General features: G+C 36.3%; 1 protein-coding gene across 1 annotated transcript in view; it reads right to left on the reverse strand.

Annotated features, from left to right (window-relative positions):
* Positions 1-3,627: 3,627 nt before the first annotated feature.
* LOC129257968 (plexin-B1-like) overlaps positions 3,628-25,692 on the reverse strand; it is a 69,310-nt gene continuing 47,245 nt past the window's right edge. Inside the window, exons 18-32 of the mRNA XM_064097862.1 lie at positions 25,258-25,379; positions 23,663-23,728; positions 22,867-22,941; positions 22,439-22,505; positions 21,024-21,170; positions 19,893-20,049; positions 19,134-19,243; positions 18,614-18,716; positions 17,816-17,910; positions 16,454-16,579; positions 15,803-15,966; positions 15,071-15,218; positions 14,531-14,671; positions 13,967-14,041; positions 3,628-8,091 (exon numbers count right to left, since the gene is read on the reverse strand). Coding sequence (XP_063953932.1) covers positions 7,993-8,091; positions 13,967-14,041; positions 14,531-14,671; positions 15,071-15,218; positions 15,803-15,966; positions 16,454-16,579; positions 17,816-17,910; positions 18,614-18,716; positions 19,134-19,243; positions 19,893-20,049; positions 21,024-21,170; positions 22,439-22,505; positions 22,867-22,941; positions 23,663-23,728; positions 25,258-25,379 — 1,695 coding nt within the window. The 3' untranslated portion in view covers positions 3,628-7,992. The remainder of the gene's footprint in view (positions 8,092-13,966; positions 14,042-14,530; positions 14,672-15,070; positions 15,219-15,802; positions 15,967-16,453; positions 16,580-17,815; positions 17,911-18,613; positions 18,717-19,133; positions 19,244-19,892; positions 20,050-21,023; positions 21,171-22,438; positions 22,506-22,866; positions 22,942-23,662; positions 23,729-25,257; positions 25,380-25,692) is intronic.

Genomic DNA, 25,692 nt, shown 5'->3' on the forward strand with positions numbered 1-25,692 from the left:
GAAAATAACTGCCCATTGGCCCATGAAAAAGCTAAGTTGGATGACAAATAATTTTGGCAGAGTACCTTTTTTTTTTTTTTTTTTTTGGGGGGGGGGGGCATGCACTGTCTTTTTGATATTTTTCACCTTATTTTCTTTAAAAAAAGTCTTTATTCTGATAAGGACATTTAGCTCCTTCAAATCTGAAATTCAATTTGATTGTGAGAAATGACCACTCTACAGCCTATCTTTAATAACTGAAGATACAAAGGAAACCAAGAGAGGTTACACTGATAATGAGGGAGGATCACATCCTAATAATTTACAAAGAAACACCAAGGCATATTGCCTACTTAATACTGCCCTGTTTTAACCAAAGGAAGCAAATCACATGCAACACGGACATCTTTATATGTTAATGTTTTCATAATATACACAGTGTATTATTTTCCTTGTTAATTTATCTTATGACCATTCACACAGGAAGATGTTTTGTAGACATTCATCATGGTCTTTCATTGACATAGAGCAGGGGCCTGCTTCATAAAGACTTCCAACTTTAGTAACTTTGCCATATGGCTCACTTAATAAAAAAAAAACTTTGCCATATGGCGAAGTAGCCAATCACAATCAAGGTTTCAATGGAAGTTAAAATAATGGCAAAGTAAGCATAGCTGTAAGTGTTTATGAAACAGGCCCCTGGAGAATGAGACATTTTTGATCCAGGAAATTACTTTGGCACTTAACATCAACCAAACACCAAACCAAAGCTTAACCAACGGACCAAAATAATCTTTGGTTGCTTGTACTGCGTAATTCTTCGGTCCACAGACAAAGATTTATAACAATCGTACTCTGAGCTAAACAAACATGAGGAATTCAATAGCTCATTATAATAAGATTGTCTTATTTTTGGCAACAAGTTTCATGAAATGGGTCCCTGGAGTTTAAGTCCATCACTTCAAATTGTCAACACAAAACAAGACAATCGCTGTTTGAAAATGCAAAATGGCTATTTTTCAGTAAATTTAGTCATTTGTCATTAATTTGGTCTCATGTTGAATCAATATTTCATGATTTTGAAAGGATGAAAATTAATAGAAAATTGATTGTTCCCAATTCGAAGAGCAAAATAAGATTTATAGTGATCTCATGAAAGCTGTGGGCTAATGTAATGTTTGCTCAAACAGGAAGCACTATAGGCTGCTGTAGTTGCAATTACATCAGTTGAAAGGTTTCCTGGCTTAGGGATCATTTCCTAAAACATCTGGGGGCCGTTTCATAAAGCTGCTCGTAAGATTAGAGTGATTTTATGAACGACTGGTGATCCTTTCTTGTGGTAAATGATATTCACCATTCATTGTTGATTATTTAGGGCAAAAGAAAGGTTCACCAGTCGTTTTTTAAAGTCACTCTTAACTTCTGAACAGCTTTATGAAACATCCACCCGCTCAGTCATTTTAAACATAATCTGTTACAAGGTACTACTGAAAACTTGCTTCCTAGTGGACAAGAACTCATTTTGCCAGTGAAAGTCGTTCCTTTACCAAGACAGCAAAATACATACTCTGTGAGCTACACAAAAGTTCTGAAAAAGAATTTGATGAGAGCCCTGAAACACAAACAGATAAAATCAATATTTACAGGCATTTGAATCTTTTTGTACATGGTTGGCCCAAAAATTACATTTAGAATTGTAAAATCAATTGTATCTTTTCTGTTTCAGGGCCGGGCTATATAATCCAAATAAATGCTATAGAGGCAGCGTAAGAAAAAAATAGTACTTTTAAAGAATGTCTATAGTACAAATCTTGTACAATTCAAGAAAAACAGAGAATCATTGTAGACGTATCTTACATAAAAAACAAGGAAATTAAAATTAAAAATAAGTCTGCATATAATATATTTGCACCTTAAAATCATTTAAAGCTTTACTTTTCCAAAATCCCCATTATCAATTGAACAATAAAAGCATAAAATTTTGGGAGTTTTCACGAATAGTAAAGAAAAGACAGTCAGAAGTATAAGAAACAATTCAATCAATAATTTATGGAACAAACCAAAAGTTCAATGAATAATTTCACAAGAAAGATTAAAAGAGATGCTTGTTTACATCATGGGTAAATGCAATTATCATATTTAAAAGCATTCATGGAACAACTAAACAAAATAAACTGAAGACAAGATACATTCCTGACCCCAAAGATTTCTTGAGTAATAATAAGGAAATCTTCACTTCAAAAATATATATATACAGAAGGGGTGTTGAATGAAGACAACTTCATGGTCTGCTGAAGAAAAGAGAAGGCGATAGTTCATAATTTAACCCACCAATATTTTGCCATTCTTAATATGTTAAGACGTAATGGTGAAAGATATCCCACATGAATTTAAGAGTTTCACCACTACTATACGGATGCATTTTAACTATTCCATGTGGCACCCTCGTCAAAAACACACAATCAATATTTAGGAACTGCTGTAATCTAAAGCTGGGTTGGGTGATTCATGGCTGCAGTCTGTTTGATACATGTAGTTCATAATTGAATTAAAGAAAAAAATCATTTCAATACCAACATGTGTCTTAAAACTGCATTAAGAACTTTTGTAGTAATAAAAAAAAATGCAATGGACCCTACTCTCTCTGTTGAGACTCTTTAGAGACAGAAGGCATTGTCAGGCTTCTGCTGTAAGAAAGGAGTTTGAGCAGAGTAGCACTGTGCGTATGACACTCCTATGTTCAACCCACTAAGTGAGGAGTAATGATAGTGGTGTTTTGAGCTTATGAATGGAAAGAAAATGACCAACTTCATATTGAACAGGTTATGAAGTGCGACCCCTCTTATTCAGAATAAGACACAAAGGGAACATATGACTTGAGGTTTTCCAGATGTTTACTACCTTTCACAGATAATATTTTAAATGTTTTCTCCAACAAAGGCATGTACCACATTCATCTGGACAGAATGCTTGCCTCTGGGCCCTATTTTTGTTTGCATAAATTAGTTAAACTGAAATTGTGAGCGCTTTGGGCCATGTGGGAAAAGTGCATTATAAATATTGAGTATTATTTCATAAAATATTGCTTCAATAACAACTCTTGCTGCAATGTCAACTTTCATTAAAAGAGAGAATCAGGAAGAAAATGTTCACTGTTTATAGGTTACATTCCAGCAAGAGTTGCAGCAATATAGCAACTTTTACGAAATCAGGGTTGAGTGATAGGACACAGTCACACCCACAAAACTGACCGATGGTATGTCACTGAAAATACAGTGATAGCGTTTGTCGCTCTGGAGTCAGTCTCGCTGGTGTGACTGGGGCACAAGAGCTTTAACACTCTATGGCCCGTATTCTTAAGTCGGGTTAAATTTAAAATCTGGTTTAAAGTTGTGGTTTAACTATGGATAGCCAATAGTGGCATAAATCTCTAACGGTATAATTTCAATGCATCAGCTCATTTTTTTTCTCGAATCATTCTCAACTGTTTTGGAAGGATAAATCATGATAGCTTTCTTCACCATTAACAAGTTAGGAAAGAGCACAGTAAACATAAGAAATATACAATGAAAGGAAAATTTTGACATTTTTGGCTTTCCATAATTTTAGCAGTTAGACCATGGTTTCAGTGGAACCCGACTTCCGAATATGGGTCCATATGTTTCATCCTTCCATTGGTTTTAAGTAAAACAATTTATACCAGTCATTCCAGAATAAGTGGGACTGGGGATTTCAAGTATTTGCCTTCAAAATGTTTAATTGTTTACATCTTTGACAGTTAATTGTTGCGAAAGCAAAGTATTAACAAATCCAGTGCTTTGCTTTTTTTTTCTACAAGTGTAGATAATTCATATCATGCCACCTATCACATATCAGTTAAATTCACACCTATTTTTTCCTATTAATCTTTGCATATGATTATCCAAAATTCATGTAAATCTTTACCTACACAATCATTTCACAGAATTACAGAGTGCTTGCAGATGTGCAACATTTGGACTTAAATGACGATTGGTTCAAATTTAGATTTCATTAATGCATATTAGAAAGTGAATATTCACTAGTATTTACCATACTAAATACTAAAAAAAAAAGGCTAAATGTTTTGCACGTTGCAGCACAATCCACTAGAATTCTATTTTGTCAAATAAAGACTTTCCTTGTGATTTCAGGTCAAATCGGAATGATAAATGGTCTATAACAATCTAGCAGTGTTCAACACAATATTGGGCAGTTCTATGTGAAACCTTAACCTATGAAACAAGTTTTGAACAGGAGGTGAATACTATGCTATATAGGCAGATAAAAACTGGTCTAATTAAATACCTATATCAATATATAGATAACAAAAATCATTAAGGGCATTAGTAATAATTATACGCACACGATACCTTTGGAACATGCAGGCTCAGACCTAGCTGAAGTGGTTTGGACTGTTCCAAAGGTAACAGGTGTGTGGGTTATCATACTAATGCCAATTTAAGTGCATTATTTGTTTTATAAAATAGTAATGTGGATCCTTGTTACAAACAATTCTCATCTCTAACCATAACCAGTCATTATAACTTACTTATGCCTGCTCACCACATTGAATTTAAACTTTAGGGGAAAAGCAATTAAAGAATGTGAATGCAATCCATCAATTTATTAGGATCCACTTTGCCATCTTACATTGTTCAACTATCTTTCCATTGGAATAGGATGAATAATCTTTTTATTGAGAGTTTGTGCACAGTGAGCACACATGATTACATTGTACATTTGTGACATGGCAGTTGCATTTATAGTATTCTTTTACATTATAAGCTTTACATTTATCTTAATATATCAATATCTGGATGTTGTGGTGACTAAACATTTCAGCTAAATTTTTGAACTACACAACAAATAAAGGCTACAATATCAAGTCAATGGCAATTTGACTTATCGTAACGATATTTAGAATAGCATTCATTGAGAAACCCAAATCCATCCAAATACAATAATGATTATCATTTAAAGTAAATTTAATTCCTTTGATAAAACAAGCAACAAATACCACTGCTTTGCAAAAAAAAAATGAAGAAGAGATATGAAGAACATGTACAGATTTGACATGCAAAATTAAATATTGCAGTATAAAGATAATGACTTTGTACATACAAAAAAACTGATTGTAATAGTAAGAGATATATAGTACTAGCAAGTGATTTATTAATTGAGAGTAAAAGCAATGTAACACACAAAACATAACACACAAGACAACAAAGATTCATACATGATAGAATATAATAATAATAATAATTTTGCAGATTACCTTCACGTTTCATGCACATGCATAAAATATCTGAATTCAGTGTCATAGCAAAAATATCAAGACACAACAGTGCATGGGTGAAAGATTTTTTAAGTACTGAATTACAAATTGCAACGGCTGGTTCTTATAAAATCATGCCTTGCGTAATTAATAACAATAGATTAAATGGTTAAGTAAGTTTGTTTTATACGATAAACACACAGAACTGAGTTGAAAGAAATTTGGTACATAGCCGCTTTATACACAGTATTTCTGGTTTGCAAGGTGCATTTCACTCAAATTCCACAAAGTCAACAGAATAAAGAAGGTAATGCAATTTCTGTTTCATGCCTCTGAAATCCCGAATACAGAACACATCATTCACCAATATCTAAAAGCAAATAACAATACATTTCATTTCTCATACATTCTAACCCAACATGGAAACTTACAATGAGTGAAGTATGAAAGATTGAAGAATAAATAGAAAGCATTATAGTTTCAGAATCTGTTTTATCCGTCACAGAGTAATTAAAACAATCAAGAATAACTTAAAAGCACTTGACTGTATTTTGAAGTAATTATGAATCGTTTGAGAGAAATAAAATCACTCATCACTTGAATAAAGATAGGATCATTCTAAAAAAAAAATTATTAAAAAATTACAATCCATGGTTTAAACCATCTTCAACAGTAGCTTTGCATCCTTCACTGTTATTGTAGTCAGGATAACAACATGGAAGGATGGGCTGGACACTGCATAATGGCTTGAATAAAAACTGAATATTTAACATCCACAATGCACTCATTTGTAATCTGGGGCCCCCGTTTCATAAATCTTGTTATAATAACAAATTTGCAACAACAGTCTAAAGCTACTGAAATCCGGCAATCTGATTGGTGGATAGAATTTGTTATAGGAATTGTGCATTATGAAACAGGACCCTGATCTTGCATATTATGGGTTGGGTTTCACAAGCCACTAAGACTGAATGCAATATGTAGCTTCTCAATTGTTGTTTTCTTGATGGAATAGGGGTCGGGCATAGGTTTGGGGGTCTGATGGTTGAAACTTGATTGTCATCAATAGTGATGTTTTTAGAATGACCCATAGAAAGTATGAAGTGATAATCATTTTTATCCAATTGAAAATCTGATATGAGACACAGTAGCCCAGAGAAAAATGAATCATAAAAGCAAATATATGGCTGCTGTAAGAACATATACATTAAAAAAATAAAGTTGAATAACGATTTGAAACTATCCAATGAGGTCTCTACAATTCAAGAATTATAGAGATTGCATCTTCTTTCAGAAATTTGAATCGTGAGACAAAGCAAACAAATTGTTCCATCAATTTCACATTCTTTGACCAAAACTTAATCCTCTGTAAAAGATATGGCAAATTCTGAATAATGATTCTTTTAAAAAAAGAAGAGAGACTGAAATCGACAAAGACATGAGATATCGCCAATGAATATTAAGAGAAAAAATGAATTTTGTTCTGAAAGTAATGGCAGGTTTGTGAAAGTGAACCAAACCAAGCAGAAAGAAGAATCCGAATTACTCTGTATTAAAGGCAATCTATGACACATCCATCTATTAAATACCATCTGCAGGATTACTTTGCCCAGCAAACGTATAGCTACTGAATATAGAATAGGGTAACTACATGCTAAATATACATATCATATGGCTAGCTCATTAAATATTCACAATTCTTAAATTTCATAGTCCATTCATATTTATTAGTAAAACCACAATTCCTTTTACACTTTGAAATTCTCACATGCCCACCCTTGAATTCAAATCTTAGGCACAAAAACACGGACACTCTTTAAAAAAAAATAACGGTGGATCATTTACATAACATATTTTTTTTTATACAAAACTCTTGAAACCATGTTTTATTTCTCCACTCACAAGCATACATAGACCGCAATGATCACTTTAGCTGTGCTGTATATAATTGAGCTGCTCTGAGAAACAGCTAGTCACATGACTTTTCTGCATTGTCATGTGACTGTAGAATCTGGTCACATGACATGCAAACATTCACCAGGTGACTAGTTGGCTGCCACATGTTAATCAATATAGACATTCAGCCATTGTTACATACACTTGAATCTGGATTCCATTGACAATATACATGGTGAGATGCGAATGCTCCATGTGCCAGACACAATATTTGACTGAGTCCAATTACACTGTGTATAATGCAATACACTGAACCTACTTTGGCTGGGGTTTACATACAATTTTTAAATCCAATGTCATGTCCCTCGAACCAGCCACCATCATTTCATTTCTGCATCTTACACTATATTTCAAACAGTTTTGGTTATCACCACCCAATAGACACGTTTGATGCCTCGTGACAAAGATGATGACAAAGACTTTGAGAGCCATCAAAGACAACAATGCTGCACAACATTTTTTTTTGGTCACAAGAACAAGATTGGCAAGTCAATTCATTTGTTTTTCAACATTTACAGAACAAGGTTTTTCTCAAGATAAATTCACAAGGCAGTTGACACACCAATATAATTCTCAGGTATCTCCTGCTGATGGGCACAAACCATCTGTGAAGACATCAGCAACAGTTCACCTGGACACCTAGATCACTTTCATGCTGTTCAACATAGAGCTTTTCAGAAAATCCTTAAAGAGCCAGGTATATCTGAATGGATAGACAAACGAGGTCCTAGTCCTGGTCCAGGTTATGTCTGTTCCATCTTTTAGTCTCCACCTCGGGCTAATGTCTGTCCTATCTGCTCCAGCTTGTATCCCATACTTGCCCTCTGACATTGCTCGTCATCTTCTAAAGCCATTATCAACTGGAGGAATAAAAAGAAAGATTACGAGTTTTGTTTACTGAAGGAAAAAATTGTTGAGATATCCATTTAAAAAGCTTACATCGTGGGGAAGTTTAATAAAATAATGAATGCTTTGCTAGAGACAACCACAATTTTTTTTCTCCCATTTTACTCTACTCAATGAACTGCTTAAGCTATGACAATTTCAGATGAAACCAATTACACAGGGGTTCGCACATATACATTTTATTGAATTGACTAGTGGTAATATTCAAAATCATGAAAAAGAATTCAACAACACATCAGTATCTGTAAAAAAACCCACACAATATGAAATTTGCATCCTAGCCAATGTGTCAACTTCATTTAGCAAGATATTCATCTCATTTAAGTGGGCTCAACCCAGGTGTGGTGAATTAATTCCTTGAATGCATTAAAGGACAAGTCCACCCCAACAAAAAGTTGATTTGAATAAAAAAAGAAAAATTTAACAAGCATAACACTGCGCCAGTATGTGTAATTACGACTCCTGTATGTAAAGTGTTATAGCGCCAGCTTGTGGCGGTTTACGTGTTGAGGATAATGTAAACAATCGTCCTCTTTGCAGCACCGTGTCAAATCATGATGTTCCTATAATAAATGGTAGGCACTTTATCAATAATTGTGATCGTAGTGTCTTCCCTTATTGTCGTGGTGGCAGCTTGAGCGAATCTTCGCCATCTGTGCAATGACACGCAGTAGGAATGGCCATTGCAATCCTTGCATACGGTCGGTCGGAAAGCTTTTCCGTGATAGGTTGTTGTTTCGTGATCATGCATTTGCGCGGTTTACACATTCCCATTAATTGGTAATCATGTTGGCTTATCCACGTTACTATTACAGATACCAACAACCTCTTCCCCAGGCCCGAAAGAGAGGCCTCAATGCTCACGCCCGAGAGAGAGGCACACCCCCTTTCCCCATAGTAATTGTATTGTTTCTAGCTTAAGTCACTCTAATTATAGTACAATAGATATCAGAAATGAACATGAGATTGAGAGTAGTTGTGAATATGAGTATGATGAATATGGAGATGATGGTTTATGTTGTGATGATGAGAGGGATGGGCTCCTCAGCCAACCTCCCTCCAAGGATATTGACAGTATTAACATCAGTTCTTTCGAGACACAATATGAACATGACACTGATGATGATTTATGTTGTGATGAAGAGTTTGAAGAATGGGGTGGGCTCCTCTGTCAACTTCCCTCCCAGGATAATAGTGTTAGTACTAACTGTAGTTCTAGCCATACACATGAACATGATCGTTTATCTTGTGATGAAGAATCAAACACACAACTAGTTATGAAACATAATTGTCCGCTATGTTATGAGGCTAGAATCACATCAACATCACATTGGGGATTGCCCATTTCTTCCTATAGAAGACAAGCGTTGTATTGCGCAGGCCCGCCATGTCGCTCATGTTTATGGACATGGTAATTTTCTCGGATTAGACCTTAATAACCGCCTACTTGACAATGACATGAACTGCAATCTGTCTGATGATTTGTCTTGTGATGACCACACTCATGGTAGTACTCCTGGTCCTTTATCATTTATGACTGACTCACCTATTGACAGGTCTAGAACTCTTGGTTGCTTTGATGACTCGTTAGTGTTAGACGAGCCCTTTGAGTATCTGGCAGATTTCCATAGCAACACTGGTAACTCATCGGAGTCAGGTGAGTTCCAGAGGTGTGATACAATGCCACATTCTATAAGTGTGGCCAGTTCTTCAGTGGTGCCTAATAAGGCAAGTCATGCTCCTTATGCTCACTTATTTTATGGTGAAGAGAAGATCCAGGTTACCTTTATTAGCGGAGCTTCACGGAACTTGATTAGGTACGCTACAGTTGGTAGACTAGGTGCTCATTTTACAGGTTCTGACACACTTGCTGACAATTCTGGTGTAGGATTTATTGGAGAAATTTCCCTTGTACTTGTCTCTTGAAGTTGAAGTGCAGGCCGGCACCCCTTTTATGGAAATGCATGATGTAATCGTCCGACCTGCCCGGCATCAAATTCGTTTCGGTGATGGACCAGCTATCGTCTATGGTCCACCAATGCCCGTTCAGAGTTCGGTTTTGCATGCTGCAAGTGAGACTCCTCCGCGTCAGGCGTGCGACGATGCTTTGCGCTATGGTTCACGACTGCCCGACCCGAGTTCAGGTTCGCATGCCGCTGGCGAGACTCCTCCGCTACAGGAGTGTGACGTTGTATCGCTCAATATTGCCGCAGATGTGCAACACCAGGTTATACCATCTACGCCAAGTCCTTCCACGCATGGACTCGAACAGCCTTTTGCTTCCAAAGACTTGGACTGCAGCGGTAAATCCACACTGAGTCCTCAGCCCTCTGTTGATGTCGTACTGCAGCCCTTACTTGAGTCCACTGCTGAACTCTCCATCCATTTGCAGCAAGTTGACGTTTGTAAATGTGCAGATACCCCACCTGAGGACTTGTCACAAACCCAAACATCTACCCTGACATCTGACATTTTTGGTGGATATCAAGTCATCACCCTGTCCGACTCCGATGTGATCGATGGGTCTGATACAGTCCACTTACCTGTATGTGATAATGGCCCTGGACCCCCTCATTTGATGGAAGAGTCATTTTTCCTTTCATCTGTTGCTGACCTAACCCTTAATGTCGTAGGTGACGTCTCTGATCCTGCTGTTCCATTGGGTCCCATCCACACTTCCCAAATGGGTCCCTCCCGAGAAGCTCTTGGTGGATATCCAGCCATGGTTAGGAACACCTCCAGCCGGGCCCAGCTGGGCGGGACGTCTCCCCCATGTGTCCAGAGGACAAGGGTGGCCCCTTGTTCACATCCTTACTTCGAAGAGATCGACATCCCTCCTGGCCGCCCTCCAGATGTTCTGTTGGCTCCCACTGGTGTCGCTACCACCCCTAAGAAGCGCGCACTATACCGTGGTGTCAAGAGAGCCCAGTCCCTGCATAGCAGCCGCTCATCGGACAGGCACGGTATGTCGTTCGCCTACAACGTCATATCTTCCGTTTTGTGGTTTCGCCTGTGCCGCCCCTTCATCACGATGATGTGGTATCACCTGTGGCGCCCCCTAGATATGGACTACACCTCTTGTTAATAGCACTTGTGATGATTACCCTGCTTGCGTTCTCAACAATACCTTTAAACTGTTAGCTCGGCTCGCTCCTTTATTTTATACAGTATTGTTTTCTTCTTTTAACGGTATAATCATTTTATTTATTTCTCTGTTTCTCAACAGGAGGTCTTGGCATGCTCAGTCGCCTCTACAGGGTTGTTTTTATGCTTTTTTTTTGGTTTTAGATATCCCCCCCCATTCAGTGTATATTTGCAGATTATGGTACCGGCTGTATGATGGACAGTAGTACTGATTTTTTTTCTTTAATTGTATATTTTTGTACGGTTAGTTTCCTTAATCACCTTCGTGACATGCAACTTTGGTTTGCTGGTGTGAGAATTGTATGCTATTTTATTTTGTTTTATTGTACTTTACCTTGCGTGTGTATTCACTTCGGAATGATATTTTGTAATCCCCGTATTTCATTTCCTGTTTTTGCAGATTATGTATGTTTGGCTTACATAATGATGCTTATTATATGCTGTCCATGCTTGTATGGTTTTTAATTGTGTATGTTTATGGTTATTTGTTAGTGCATTTATTTTGTTTTGAATATACATGCCAATTTGGGGTTTTCAGTGAGTTTACAGGTTCATAGATGTATCATGTAGTGTTGGTTTAGGTGATTACACATTACTTAAATTTAAGTTTTGTTGCAGTTTTACAGGGCAATCCCTAAACTTTAATTTGTGTATGCACTGTTACGAGGCTGTCAACTAAAAAATTTTAACAATATGTAGCATGTTTTTCATCATCAACAGTGACAACATGTATTTTTTTGCGGAATATATTTTTGTTAACTTTGATTGGCGTGCTTTATGTGTACTTTATTCATTTTCGTATTGGAATGTTTTTGTTTTCCTTCAAATGATGGTTTTGATTATGGATCAGTATGTTTTAGGTCATCAGAGGTTGGCAGCTCAGCTGCTATATGATTGTTTTTAATTTTTCAGGATTGCTCTCGTGTGATAATAGATGTATGTAGGTGATTTATCATGTTATTGTTGAAGGATCATCTGGTATGTTTGGCTTACACCATCATTTCATGTTATGCTTAGACTTAATATTATTGCAGTTGTTTACAGTACGTATTGTAAAACTCACCATATATGTATCTAAATGATATTTCCTGCGTCCTTTTCTTAAAGGTACAGGTGTTGTATGGCTCTTAATGCCTTTTGCAGTGTTTTGCTTGTGTGCGTTTGCGGATTTGCTTTAAGTGCCTTTGGGTGGATATTTTGTTTTTACTGGAAATTATTTGTTTTTAGTCCTTTTATGACACGCTTTCTGACATTGATTCGTGGTGTTTGTATTTCAGTTGGAGTTCAGAGATAGTTCTTTAATGTACCTAATGTGTTATCAGGATTTTTGAAGAATTTTTTTCCATTTACTAAATGGAGTATATGAGGATGAATAGCATTTAAACAAATTAGGTTGTGATGATAGATATAGATATTAAATCACCTTTGAAGACAATTATATTGGTAAGCATGTAGGCCGTTAAAAATGACATACCTGTGAGCTATTCATATATTTTTATGTATCTTTTAAGTGCATTGTAAGTTTTTTAACATCGTCATTTTGTAGATGTGATAGAATGGAAAGATCACATAGATTTACATGGTAATGAATTAGGATTTAACTTTGGTTGGATGTTTTAATTGCATTTTGAAGACAAGCTGTTTACAAATGCTTATTGTGTAGTTTGATGATTTTAAAGGGCTTGTGCATGGCTATATGTTTTTACTATACTGTTTATTATTTATCAGATTTGTAGTTAATTTTTGCTGGCTTTGATGATAATCATATATAGGTACATTCCTTCTTATATTTCATGAATGATGGGAAGGAAAGGAAAGAAGTGGTCACGCCAGTATGTGTAATTACGACTCCTGTATGTAAAGTGTTATAGCGCCAGCTTGTGGCGGTTTACGTGTTGAGGATAATGTAAACAATCGTCCTCTTTGCAGCACCGTGTCAAATCATGATGTTCCTATAATAAATGGTAGGCACTTTATCAATAATTGTGATCGTAGTGTCTTCCCTTATTGTCGCTGAAAATTTGATCAAAATTCGATGTAAAAAAAGAAAGTTATGGCATTTTAAAGTTTCCCTTAAAGGAGAATGAAACCTTTAGAACAAAATAGCTTGTGTGAAAACAAAAAATCAAAGAAACAGATCAGCAAAAGTTTGAGAAAAATTGGACAAACAATGAGAAAGTTATGAGCATTTGAATATTGCGATCACTAATGCTATAGAGATTCTCATATTGGCAATGCGACAAAGATGTGTGATGTCACCTGTGAACAACTCCCCCATTACTTTAGTATATACATGTATTTCACTTATATTGCCTCTTTTATCACATTTATCAGTAGATCATGTGTTCCTTCTATAGGAGGGCATGTAATACAGATTTTTAAACAATACATCATGGATAAAGAGTTTGTATCACCATAAAAAAAGCAAAAAGTGACATTTTGGGGGTATTTTATAGTCCATCAAAGGGAAAGTTGTTCACATATCGCACATGACATACGGGGCGACTGCTCACATAAGACAATATACATTCAAATCTTTATATATTCACAATTCCCTTGTTCTTTGCTGGATAATTGTAAAAAAATTCACCACTTTAAATAAAAATTATCTGCTTCTATTAAAACACCATTACTGTCAGGATGAACTTTCCTTTTTAGTTAAAAATGCATAACCTGAGGACTTACTGTATCATTTCGCTTGCTGGCATACTCGTATAGCTGATGCAAGGTGCCAACTTTACTGAATGTTCCTTGGAATGTCTGTAATTGCAAGGGAAACAAAAAGACATTTCAAATGTAAATACGGTATTATGGTGAAATGGCTTCGGAACTGAATATAAAGGGGTCAGTGGCATCACCAAGGTAAATCAATTACTATACATTTTTTTTTAAATTAAATGGTGATTTGGATCCTAATCAAATAACTGGCTAAAATCTAACATATGACCAGCAATTAATTTTAACTAACAGAAGAAATTGCTAGTAACTGGTTCTAATGACTAAGTCTATTGAAAAAATATATCATAAAAAGAATCCACAATTCTTTCGAATAAAACATAAAATATACATTATTTTTCTTGGGAATTAGAATAATTATAAAACCTTGTTACTTTTGAAATAGTTCAAATGTCTTGTGCTAGGCCTCGGGTGTGTGTTAGATTGGTTCCATTAGTACCTTGTGCACATAATTTTTACTATTGCCCTTGATGATACTGTGCATTACTTGTTTTATACAATCAAATAGCCTACCTCACAAAGATCTGCAAACTCCTCATCAACCTCCTCTTGCCTGACCCTGGGCTGTTCTCTGATTGCGTTGTAGAAGTTTGGAATCATATCGATGTACCCAGGCAACTCACTGGCATACAGCACTCGGCTAGGAGATGTCTCCTACAGGATTCAATAGAAATGTAAGGATATAAAGTGTGTGTGAGAGAGAGAGAGAGCGAGTGAGATACAAGGAGACAGAGACAGAGCAAGAGAAAAAAAGAGAGGCGGTGAAAGACATGTTGTGATAAAAAGCAAGTTTGGTATACCATCAGTGGCATATTTGTATTTGTAATTTTGTTATCATCATCATCATCATCATTTTATTGTTAATAATATTCATTATTTTATTCATTTAACTTTTTTTAATTTCTTAAATTTTGTATTTTGTATTTTTTTTCAAAGCGATTTATTTATTCTTATTTTCTTTTTGGGGGGGAGGTTCCACCCAAAGGGAAGCATGTATCAGGGATATCCAACTTGAACACATTACATCGATACAAGGTGACATATTGTACTTACAAAGTTGTACTTTGGTACAATGCCCTTGCATGCATTGTCCAGCATCTGAGTGAGTACGCTGATACAAGCATCCACTGTCCTGGTTTGGTTCATGTCAAAGACGTAGGAGGGATGGGTCAATACGGTCACCCAGAACCTCAGCGGAAGACTGTAGACAAGAGGGAGGGGGTGGGGTTGAGAAAAGAGTATTAGTATCAGACTTCTCTGACAAATACGGCAAAAAGAGAGTCAAATATGGACGTAATCTAGATCGAATCTCTCCAAATGTTACTCGTGCTCCTCAAGCTACTGCTAAATACTGCCATCTACTACTGCAGATGATGCCTCAAGTACTTCTGATACTTTTACTGCAACATCTTCCATTGCTACTGCTATCAATACTGCATGTGCTTCTACTACCACTGCTGCATGTGCTACTTCTGCTGCTACAGGCACTTCTACTGCCCCTAGTACCTCTGATACTACTATTGCAATAATTTCTACTACTACTGTTGCTGCTGCTGCTACTACTACTACTACTTCTACTACTACTACTCCTTCTCCCCCTACTGCTGCTGCTGCTACTTCGATTACTGCAGCTAATTTCTATAGCTACTGCTACTTCTACATCCTCCTACTGAATTTATACCTATATTATGAGCAAGCATCTTATAAACTCAAATCCCCAAGAACTGATTCTTAGGTCAAGAATCAACCAAAGAACTCAAATACACATAAAGAGGCCACACTTACCAGCTATTCTTCCAGAGTTCTGCAGTGTCTGGTTTGAGTCTGTGTCTGTCTGCCTGACGATCTAAGAAGTCAAACATATACTTGAGGGACTTGGGAAGAGGCCTGTCATCGGAGACTGATAACATCACCTGCAATGCTTCGTCTACAAACGTCTGGATGGATTTCTATAGGTTCACAAACACAATATCACCACATATTACTATAACAGCATTTCTAAAATAATCATCATTTTTGTAGTATGACCCACCCCCCCCCCTCACTTATACTTCATGAATTGCTCAATCCATTATAATTTGAGAGCATTATACACTTTCATACTGACTTGAAACAGAGGCAGATCAAGACAGTCACAACGTTAGGCACCCACAACGCTGGACAAGCTACAATGACTGTCACATCCCACCTGGTACCAGAGCCCAGTAACACAAAGATTAGCGATTAACCGTTAATTTGAGAGAACAATTTTGATTGCTTCCTTGTCAGTCTACTAAATAAAATGTGCATGCAACGATGATCTTGATAGGCCATTTCATTTAGCGATTAATCACTAACCTTTGTGCTACGGGGCCCAGGTTAGCACCTGTGTGGAGAGAGGCAAAATGTAAGTTGATGCCTTGCCAAAGGAATTTAAAAAAACAAAAAACAACCCACCTTAGTGGATACTAATCTTCTAAGATAGATCTCTCGTATCTTCCTATGTTTGATTCTCGTGCTGCTTGATGACTTGCCTCTGCGACTCATCGTCTTCTTCGTTGCATCGTCTTCATACAGATTTGACTGAAAGCAGGAATCAAGAGGCTGATTAGTAAAATATCAATCCATCTCACAGATTGAGTGAGTAAAAAAAATATATATAATTTTTGTATACCACTGTAAAACCAAACAAGACTTTACCCTATAGTTTATATAATCTAAACACTGTGAAAAGTAGAATCTACTGAAACCAGAGTACGCTAAAAATCACCAACAAAGAAAAGCACATGAGAGCACATGTATTATTATTATCGCTTAGGAAAGATGGGTTTTCCAATAGAACGTCATGCTTATTTGCTTCACCAATTATTTATTTGTTTTTTCATTTAAATAATTTGAAATCTATTTTTTTTAAATCTGTGCATTACTAACACTGGTTGTAATCTTGTTGGAATGTGTTTTAATTCATTTTATGATCGTCACCATGACTGGAATTCATTTTACAATTTTTTATTAAAAGCCCAAAGACATAACATTGTTGAACTATTAAAACCTCATAACTAAAATTTAAACCTTTTACTTTTACAACAATGATATGAATAGCAACATTCTTTGTATAGAGAGAGTTACTGACAGGAATTAGACTATTTTCAGACAATATGAGGTTGCCAACATTGCCATATTTCTTAAATACAGCTGTTTCTGAGCTGCATTAATTTTCAAAAAAAAATTTGCAAAACAAGGTTTTAACAGCCCAGCGACGAAATTCATGATCCAAGCTGTAGAGTTGCTATACATTTTTAAAATTTCATTACAGCGATAATGACAGTATGGCAGTATTGTGGTGCCTTGATGCTCGACCTTGGCCTTAAAAGCACCTTAAGGCCTACTTTTTCAATGCTTTGGCCTTGGCCTCGAGGGTTTGGGTCTTGACACCTCAGCATGGTATAGCAAGACTAACATCAGGGCCCCATCTTACAAAGAGTTACGTTTGATTGGATCAATCAGTGTCATTTATGTGCAAAGTTTGGTGAAAATGACATGGATTTCACTTTAACTGTGGAACGTCCTTAAGGCCTGCTTTTTTTCCTACAGGAAATTTGCAAAATGTCCTTTATAAACAAAGGAGAACACACCAAAATTGTCGAGAAATCATTGAATTCATGGATATACATTCATAACTAGAATTTTTTTTGAACAAACATGCATTTTATAAGTTGACTTTGCTGGCTTTCCATAGTTGCGATTGATCGGATCAATCACAACTCTTTGTAAGATGGGCCCCATTACTATAATGGATAATATGGGGTAGATTCTTACTATATGATAAAACTGGAATCCTTCTTCTAGATCACTCTCTACGTTGGTGTTTAATCTTTGAAGAGGTTCAGAGAATCTCTTTGGACTGGCAGCAGCTGCAAAGGGAATACATTGTCAGGTTCATTACTCGATGGAAAAGCTCAGTAATCGACCACATTAGCCAACCTGTTAAAGCACATTTTCAGTTTGGTAAATCCCCCCAAAAGTGCATGTCATTATTCCAAATTCAGCAATGAATGGGCCCAAAATGGTTCTCATGTGAAGAATATACATTCAAAATGTAATGGATTTCTTTACAGATTTTACATCAGAATTCAATATGATTGGATGCCCGATCAGAATAGAATACCTGTGTATTTTGTTATAGAAAACACCTTCTCCAGCATGAATTGGACTGAAAATTTCAGGATAAACTCTTGTCAGCAGCTTTCCAATATCCAACTAGTACTGTATATATGTAGGGTACATGCTCAAATGACTTTTTGAATAAAAATGTAAGAATATTACAAGAAAATTAAAAAATTCCAACTCTAATGGGTAAAAATGCATTCAATGACTACTACACTTTTGTAATATTATAATGTTCGATGATACTTGAGTATAGTTCACATTACTTACCCTTTACCAAAGTTTTAGACTGGCTTTTAAGAACAAATCAAAAGTCAAATCTCACTCATCCTGAAACACAATTTAACTTACTACATATCATAACTGATCAGCCTGAATTCATCATTTCTCATTGTGGATCAAAAATCTACCATACCACGAACATGCACACAAAAAAAACGTGAAACTTACGACTTGGTGCCAGCAATTCTGTTTCCTCATCCAAGGGAGTTGCTAGGCTTGCATTAGGATTGTCTTGCTTGTAAACTAGAGCTACGACTGCACCATCAGTAATCTGAAAAATGTGTTAAAATTAAACCAAAACAAACTAAGAACCTCTTGGACATATATATTACAAGTTTGGCTGACCTAAAATCGATTGGGTAATCTACAACTATAAACAACAAATAACTTCTCTGCTGTCATCATCATCACTCTTGATAAAGACATACTCGCTTCAAAGGGCTTTAAATTTTGTGTTTTGGCTTGTGATTTTAAACCCCTTCCGTGATAATCAATACACTGTATCTGAACATTTATCAGGGATATTCATGTTTGAGAAGTAGAGATTGGACTAAGACAACTTTTTTCTTTTTATAAATATTTAAAGAACATCTTAGTGCGAATTGCCAAAGAAAAAATTTGCCTTAAGCCGTTAAACCTCACTAAAATGAGAAATTTGAATGAGAAGAGGGAATAATTTAGTTCTCACCCTGTAATGTTGGATAGTATTGACCTTAGCCCATCTAGGTACATCGGGTTTCTCTGTAGTATTATCAGTATCTCTCAACACTAGCTGACCCATCTTTCCACTCCTCAAAACTGTAAATGAAATATAAATGAAAATAAGAGATACTGTATACAATCATAATCATCTTCAATATTTGTCCTAATGCACTGAAATAGTGAAAGCAACTGGCGACATAGAAAAGCTTGCACTGCTGTAAAATCCTCAGTTTTGTGGTCTATTGGTTCTGACACTCATGCTTCAAACAGAGCATCATAGGTTCAAATCCCAGCCATGGCATGTAGTCCTTCAACAAGAAATTTATTTACATTGTGCTGCCCTCAATCCAGGGGAGGTGAACCTGGCATGATTATCTCCTTGATTTCAAGGAGCGTTGCTGAAGACGCAGTTGGAGCTAAACCTGGTGGGTGTATCACAAAGCTGTTTGTAGATTACGAGCGACTTTACGAACGACTGGTGATCCTTTCTTAGGCACTTAATCAACATCAGTGTATCATAATACTATCATGTACAAGAAAGGATGACCAGTCATTCATAAAGTCGCTTGTAACGTACAAACAGCTTCATGACACACCCTACTGTAGTAGTTGTTTTTGTATCCTCTTGAAAAGACGAGATACAAACCCGCTATTATCATTAATAAGAACAGGCCATCAGTCATGCATACAGCTATGCGATACTGAACAGCTTCACTAATCAGAACCAAGTTTGCTATCCACTTACCTAGGTCAACTTCCGATGCAATCTTCCTCTCCGACTGTGGCTTGTTGCGGAAGACAGCATCCAGGACCTTCTCCTTGACCTGTGTGATTGTGTCTACATCCAGGATCTTCACTGTGTTGGTCTCACTCTGCAGGACCTGGTTCTCTACCTCAAGACCCTGTCGACATGGGTAAATTGAATGGGTTTATATTTGAATTTAATTTCAAGATTTTTATTTCTCATAACAATATTTACAAAATTATACAAGCACAAATAATATAGCTTCATCAAAATAATGACATAATCAAAGAGTTATGTATATAATTTTTATACAAATATGAACAAAGCAACTATTACAAGATTAAGGAAGAACATGGGGAAAAAAGGAACTAATAAGAAGTTAGGCTTGTGCAACATTTGTCCTTCATCCGGTTAAATACATATTGCAAAACTATAAAAGGGAAAGGAATGACGTAACAATTACATTCAATTGAAATCATAAGAAAGCAAATTAAATAGAACACACAATGAAGAAAATATTAAACATTAAATATCCCACTTGGTTTTCAAGCAACTGGTGTACTCCTCAGATAGTAACCCATTTGGTCTACCACCAATTTGGTCTAAAATAATCTATAATGGAAACAAAATCATCATGAGCGAATAAACTTGAAATCGATGGGGGCCTCATAAAAAGAGTTTGACATACATAATAAAGATTCTACTGATCGAGTGGGTTACAATGCAGGTATGGGTGGCCCAATTGATTAGTCTCTGGACTTTGAAACAGAGACCCATATTCTGAAGTCGGGTTTTAATTTAAACCCGGGTCTAAAGTTGTGGTTTAACTATGGATAGCCAATTGTGACATAAATCTCAAACAGTAGAGGCTCATAGTATCAGCTCATTTGACTCTCAAATCAAATCTAAACCCGAGTTGAGAATATGAGCCAGTAGTCTAAGATCTGTATTCCAGCCAAGACGTGTACATTGCAGGAAAATATATTTTGAAATGCTTGTGTGCCGTAAAAGGCTTGCCGGGTTAAAGCCAGGGTAATAGGCATTTGGATATCATATATGATATGTGCTACACAAGAACAAAATAAGCATAAACATCTTGAAATTGTAGCAAAAACAAAAAGAATGATTTACCACTTCATTGTAAGTAACATCCTCGTCCAAAAGGTACTCATAGTTGAGTGAGAAGTGGGCGTGTCCAGTAATGACGTCTATGGGGCCCTTCTCCACCTGGAACTTGATGGCTTGGTACAACATGTAGAGAGGATAGGCAACATGTTTCTGGGTGGCAAAATTGAAAAGTATGTGTACTAGTGATGACGACAACAACAACAATAATAATAAGGATAATAATAATAATAATAGCAATAACTGCTACTACTACTACTACTACTAAATTGAACTTATATCATGCCAAATCAACTCTGTAGAGTGTGGTCAATGCGCTTTTCAAGAAACTTCAAAGGAAATTATTAAGAATTGAACAGAAATGTTTATAGGTGATTAATGATAGTTTCAGAAGCTTAACCCTAAATAGACTGGGCTATTTTGATGCCTAAGAAGACTGGGGGGGGGGGCTGATTCAGCCCCCCCCTATGATCTCGGCCGTCGACCGCACGATCGCGACGAAAATTGGCACGTGCATTACCCATGGCATAATCTCCAAGACTGTAGGATCAAATTTTCAGAAAAAACTCATAATTCATTAATTATGCTAATTTATGCGTAAAATCAAAGATTTGCTCTAATTAACTAAATAAGGCCTGTAAACTGCTAATTTTTTATTCACAGACTCTTTGAAGGATTCTGATCAAATGTACTTTTTAAAAAAATTCAATATCACAATTCTTTTCTTATGTATTTTATTGTTTTTAAAATTTCTTATGTATTTCTTTGTTTTTCGACTTGTTGTTTTTTATTGTTTTTTCAATGGAAATCGTCCGCTACTTTATTCTGACCATAAACAAGATGAAATTAATTAAGTTTGATCAGTAAAATTGAAAATAATGATACATTTATGAATTTTGGCTAAAAACGCAATTTGCATTGGATTTGTACACAAATTCACGTTTTTGAGCAATTTCGGGTCGACATGCACTTACAAAATGTTGCGTAATTTTGGAACCACATACCCGGGTGTCGCAAATTTGGTCTCAAAAGTTGCGCAAGACTTGAAAGAAAAAAGTCATGGAACAGCGCAGCGCCAGCTTTTCGCGTTACAGATTTATCGCGAAAAATGTCGAGGGGGGGGCTGAATCAGCCCCCCCCAGTCTTTTTAGGGTTAAACATTTAATGTCTTCAGGAAGGCTGTTCCATAACTTAGAAGATGAGTAAACAAATGATCTTCCCCCAGAATTTGAAAATTGTGGGGGAAACGGAGGAAGAAATGGATCTATACTAAATATATTAATGATATTGAACGCAAAAAAAATTTCCGAGACTAGTTTCAGTTCACACGGAATGTTTCTTGTACATTTCTATTTTTACGAAAAACTAACGTCACCTCGGGGTGGATTTCCCCTTTAAGGGTAATCACAATTCAGACTCACCTGTATATATTTGTACATACACAGAGATATCCAGTTGGCTAAGAGTTTCTCCACAATGGTCTCAACACTGCAATGCAAATGAATATATAGACTGTTAGAATATTTGTTAATCACAGAAAGGCTCTTCTTAAATTTGCTAAATTAATAACACTTTATCAACTGTTTTGTTCTCTTTTCATTTCATATGAAAATGTTCTTTTCCTTTTTTATTTCATTCCATTTGTTTCCATATTCCGATTCAACAATAAAAAAACATAGTACATACAAACAATGATAAATCACATAGAAAATAATGTCAAAAATTATAAAGAATACAAAGAGCAACAAGCAAAAAAAAAGAATATTGAGGGATTAGCAAATGTCATAGAGGCTTATGATATTGAAATAGAATAATTTGTCCATTCTACTCATGCGCTTCACATTCTTACCTTCTAAATTGCTGTCTGTATCTATCTACATCAGCAGCATTGGTGATCTGTTCTGACATCATTGTCAGCATCACACTGTGGAGATGAAAATAGGAATTTTTTCGTACAAAAATAGGGTCAGTCAACAGTCAAACTACAATCAAAATACATTCTACATAAAGCTTAGTGATTGATCAATGTAAATAAAGCGCGAAAGTCAGCGCTATGATTAAGCACTAAGTGCTGTGATACAGGGCCGAGTAATCCATTTCACATTCAATTGCAAGAATTATATTATGGTTGATTGGGGACCTAAAAAGAGACTTGTGATTTATTTGTAGAAGAAACAATAATAGAACTTTAGATTTTCACGATGGATGCTCCTACAACCTTTATTTGAAATTGATGACTGAATCATCTACGCATGCGTCAACTCGGATGGTCTGTCAGGCCTTTAGCTGTTGTGACTGTTTTTGGGGGAGGGGGGGGGATCAGGGTTTGTTGTGCTGAAAACGACAACACATCCATAGAATCTTGTTAACGTGATGCCTATTCAATATGCCAAGGCAAGTGCATCCTCGAATTCCCCATCACACATTGACACCGTAGGCTATAAAGTGCTCCTGTATTCTTATGTACATCTGTGTAAATGGCCAGAAAGTCTTGTGCCAGGCAGGAGTCTTTTGTCTACAATCTGTCCTAAAATTGAGAGGATTTATTAGCAGAATGAGAAAAACGGTTACTTTCGAAGGCTTAAACAACCGTCAACCATCGGAGAAGCATCCCTCGACCAAAACAGAAGCTACTTATTACTTACTCTGAAAGGTAGGAAAGTTTGCCTTCAAGAACCAAACACACCGTCAAAAGAGAAGCAATGTTATTCCTGGGTGAACAGAAAAAAAAAGAGGAAAAAAAATTAATAATTTGACACCTGAAAAGGGATAGAACGCAATTTTTATTAAGAGGCATATCGCACATACTCTATCACATACACAAATTCACTAACACATTCTCTTCAATAATCAAACATATTCAACTCCATTCTCTGAATGCTGTCCTCAAGCAATCTAACAATCTAAATCCGACGAAAATTGCTGTGAGGGTTAGGAATGACAAAGAAACAATGGATGTACAAAAATGCAATGACTACAATATTGTACACTTGAAATGTTAGATGACACTCCTTTAAAATTGGCATTAATTATATATTATTAACCGTATCAGACATCTGAGCAGGGCAACTTTGAAACATTGTTGCCTGCTTAAGACTGGGATCAAATGGCCGGTCAATAAAATTCTAATTGTTTATCCACGGGCCCAATTTATTGCCCGCTCAGGAAAGTCAATGAGAAAATGCGTGGAAATGTAGCGGGCAATAAAAGGCAGCGCTAATATCCGGGTATTCTACGCGTTTTGGCACGCGTACTTGAACCGCGCAGTGCTATACGTCATAATGGTAATCAAGTTAAGACAACGCTGGATACTGCGTCCCTAGGCCAGGGACGCGTCATTTCAATTACGTCACAATGGTAAAGTTCAGAGGCCCAGTCTGCTCAACATGATAAACTAGATTCTCATTCTAAAAATTTAAAATATCTAAATTTTAACGATTTTTGCTCTAGATGTCTGATTTGGTTAATAATAGCAATATTGACTGGCCTGGGGGCGAAAGGACATATATCGCCCTCACTAAATTGATATCACCCTCGTCTACGACTCGGGCGATATAAATCTAGTTTGGGCGATATATGTCGTATCGCCCCGAGGCCAGTCAATATTGCTTTAATATTGACTGGTCTTGAGGGGAACATCAAATATATTGCCAGCAAAAGAATCATATTGGCCCGAGTCTTTAGAAGAGGGCTATATGGGTCTTTTAAGGGCAATATATTTGATGTTCCCCGAAAGAAGGGCAGTCAATATTTTTATCATCATCCAAATCAGATATCTAGAGCAAAAATCATGATAACAGTGATATCTTTTAAGAATAGAGTTCTGTTGTGTCATGATAATATCAGTGTCTAGGCTCTGCACTTTACCATTATGACGTACTTGCAAGCGCCCAGATCCAGCGTTGTCTTTATTATGACGTAGATCGTTGGTGCGCGGAACATTATGAAGCGTATCACTTCATTCGCATCCTCAAAGGCCCGGATGTGAGACCAGGGAAAATACAAAGGTATATTTTGCGTCGTCTCTGCATGCAAAGTCAATACGCGCATTGAGACCAAGGAAAATACACACAATATACCTATCCCTTCCTGATAATGATAAAATACAGGGAAATACGGTTTTGTAAATGACCAGCTCAGATGTCTGATACGGGTGATAATACGATATATTTTCAAAGCTTTGATGGCTTTATAATTTGAGATCCTGCCACCCCAAGCATTAATATTGTGTATAAATTACCTTTCTCTCATACTAAGCTTCTTATCTTCGTCTAGACAACGGATGAAAACAAGAAGAAAGTCCTTGTTGTTCAGAAGTTTGGAGAAATCAGTCATGGCCTTGTCCAGGTTTTCTTCAGGACGCTACACCCCAAAAATAATAAAAAAATTTTAAAAAAAGCAAAAAATGTATCAATTTCCCTTTAATCATGCTCAGATTATAGAGAGAATTTTTTTCTCAAAATAGTTATTTAAATTTTTCATAGAAACAAACATATTGTTAACTGACCTGAAATGGACTAGTTGTGATTCGTGTTAGGATGAAAATTGAACTTATTGAATTCTTTACAATGGTTGCAGATGATAAACAAATATCATGCTGCGCTCTTGCATTTGTAATTAATAATCAGCAAAATCCTAAACAAAACTAAGTCATCATATCATGAAACCAACAGCT

This window comes from Lytechinus pictus, chromosome 3 (genome assembly GCF_037042905.1).
Source record: "Lytechinus pictus isolate F3 Inbred chromosome 3, Lp3.0, whole genome shotgun sequence".
NCBI classification, from domain to species: Eukaryota; Metazoa; Echinodermata; class Echinoidea; order Temnopleuroida; family Toxopneustidae; genus Lytechinus; species Lytechinus pictus.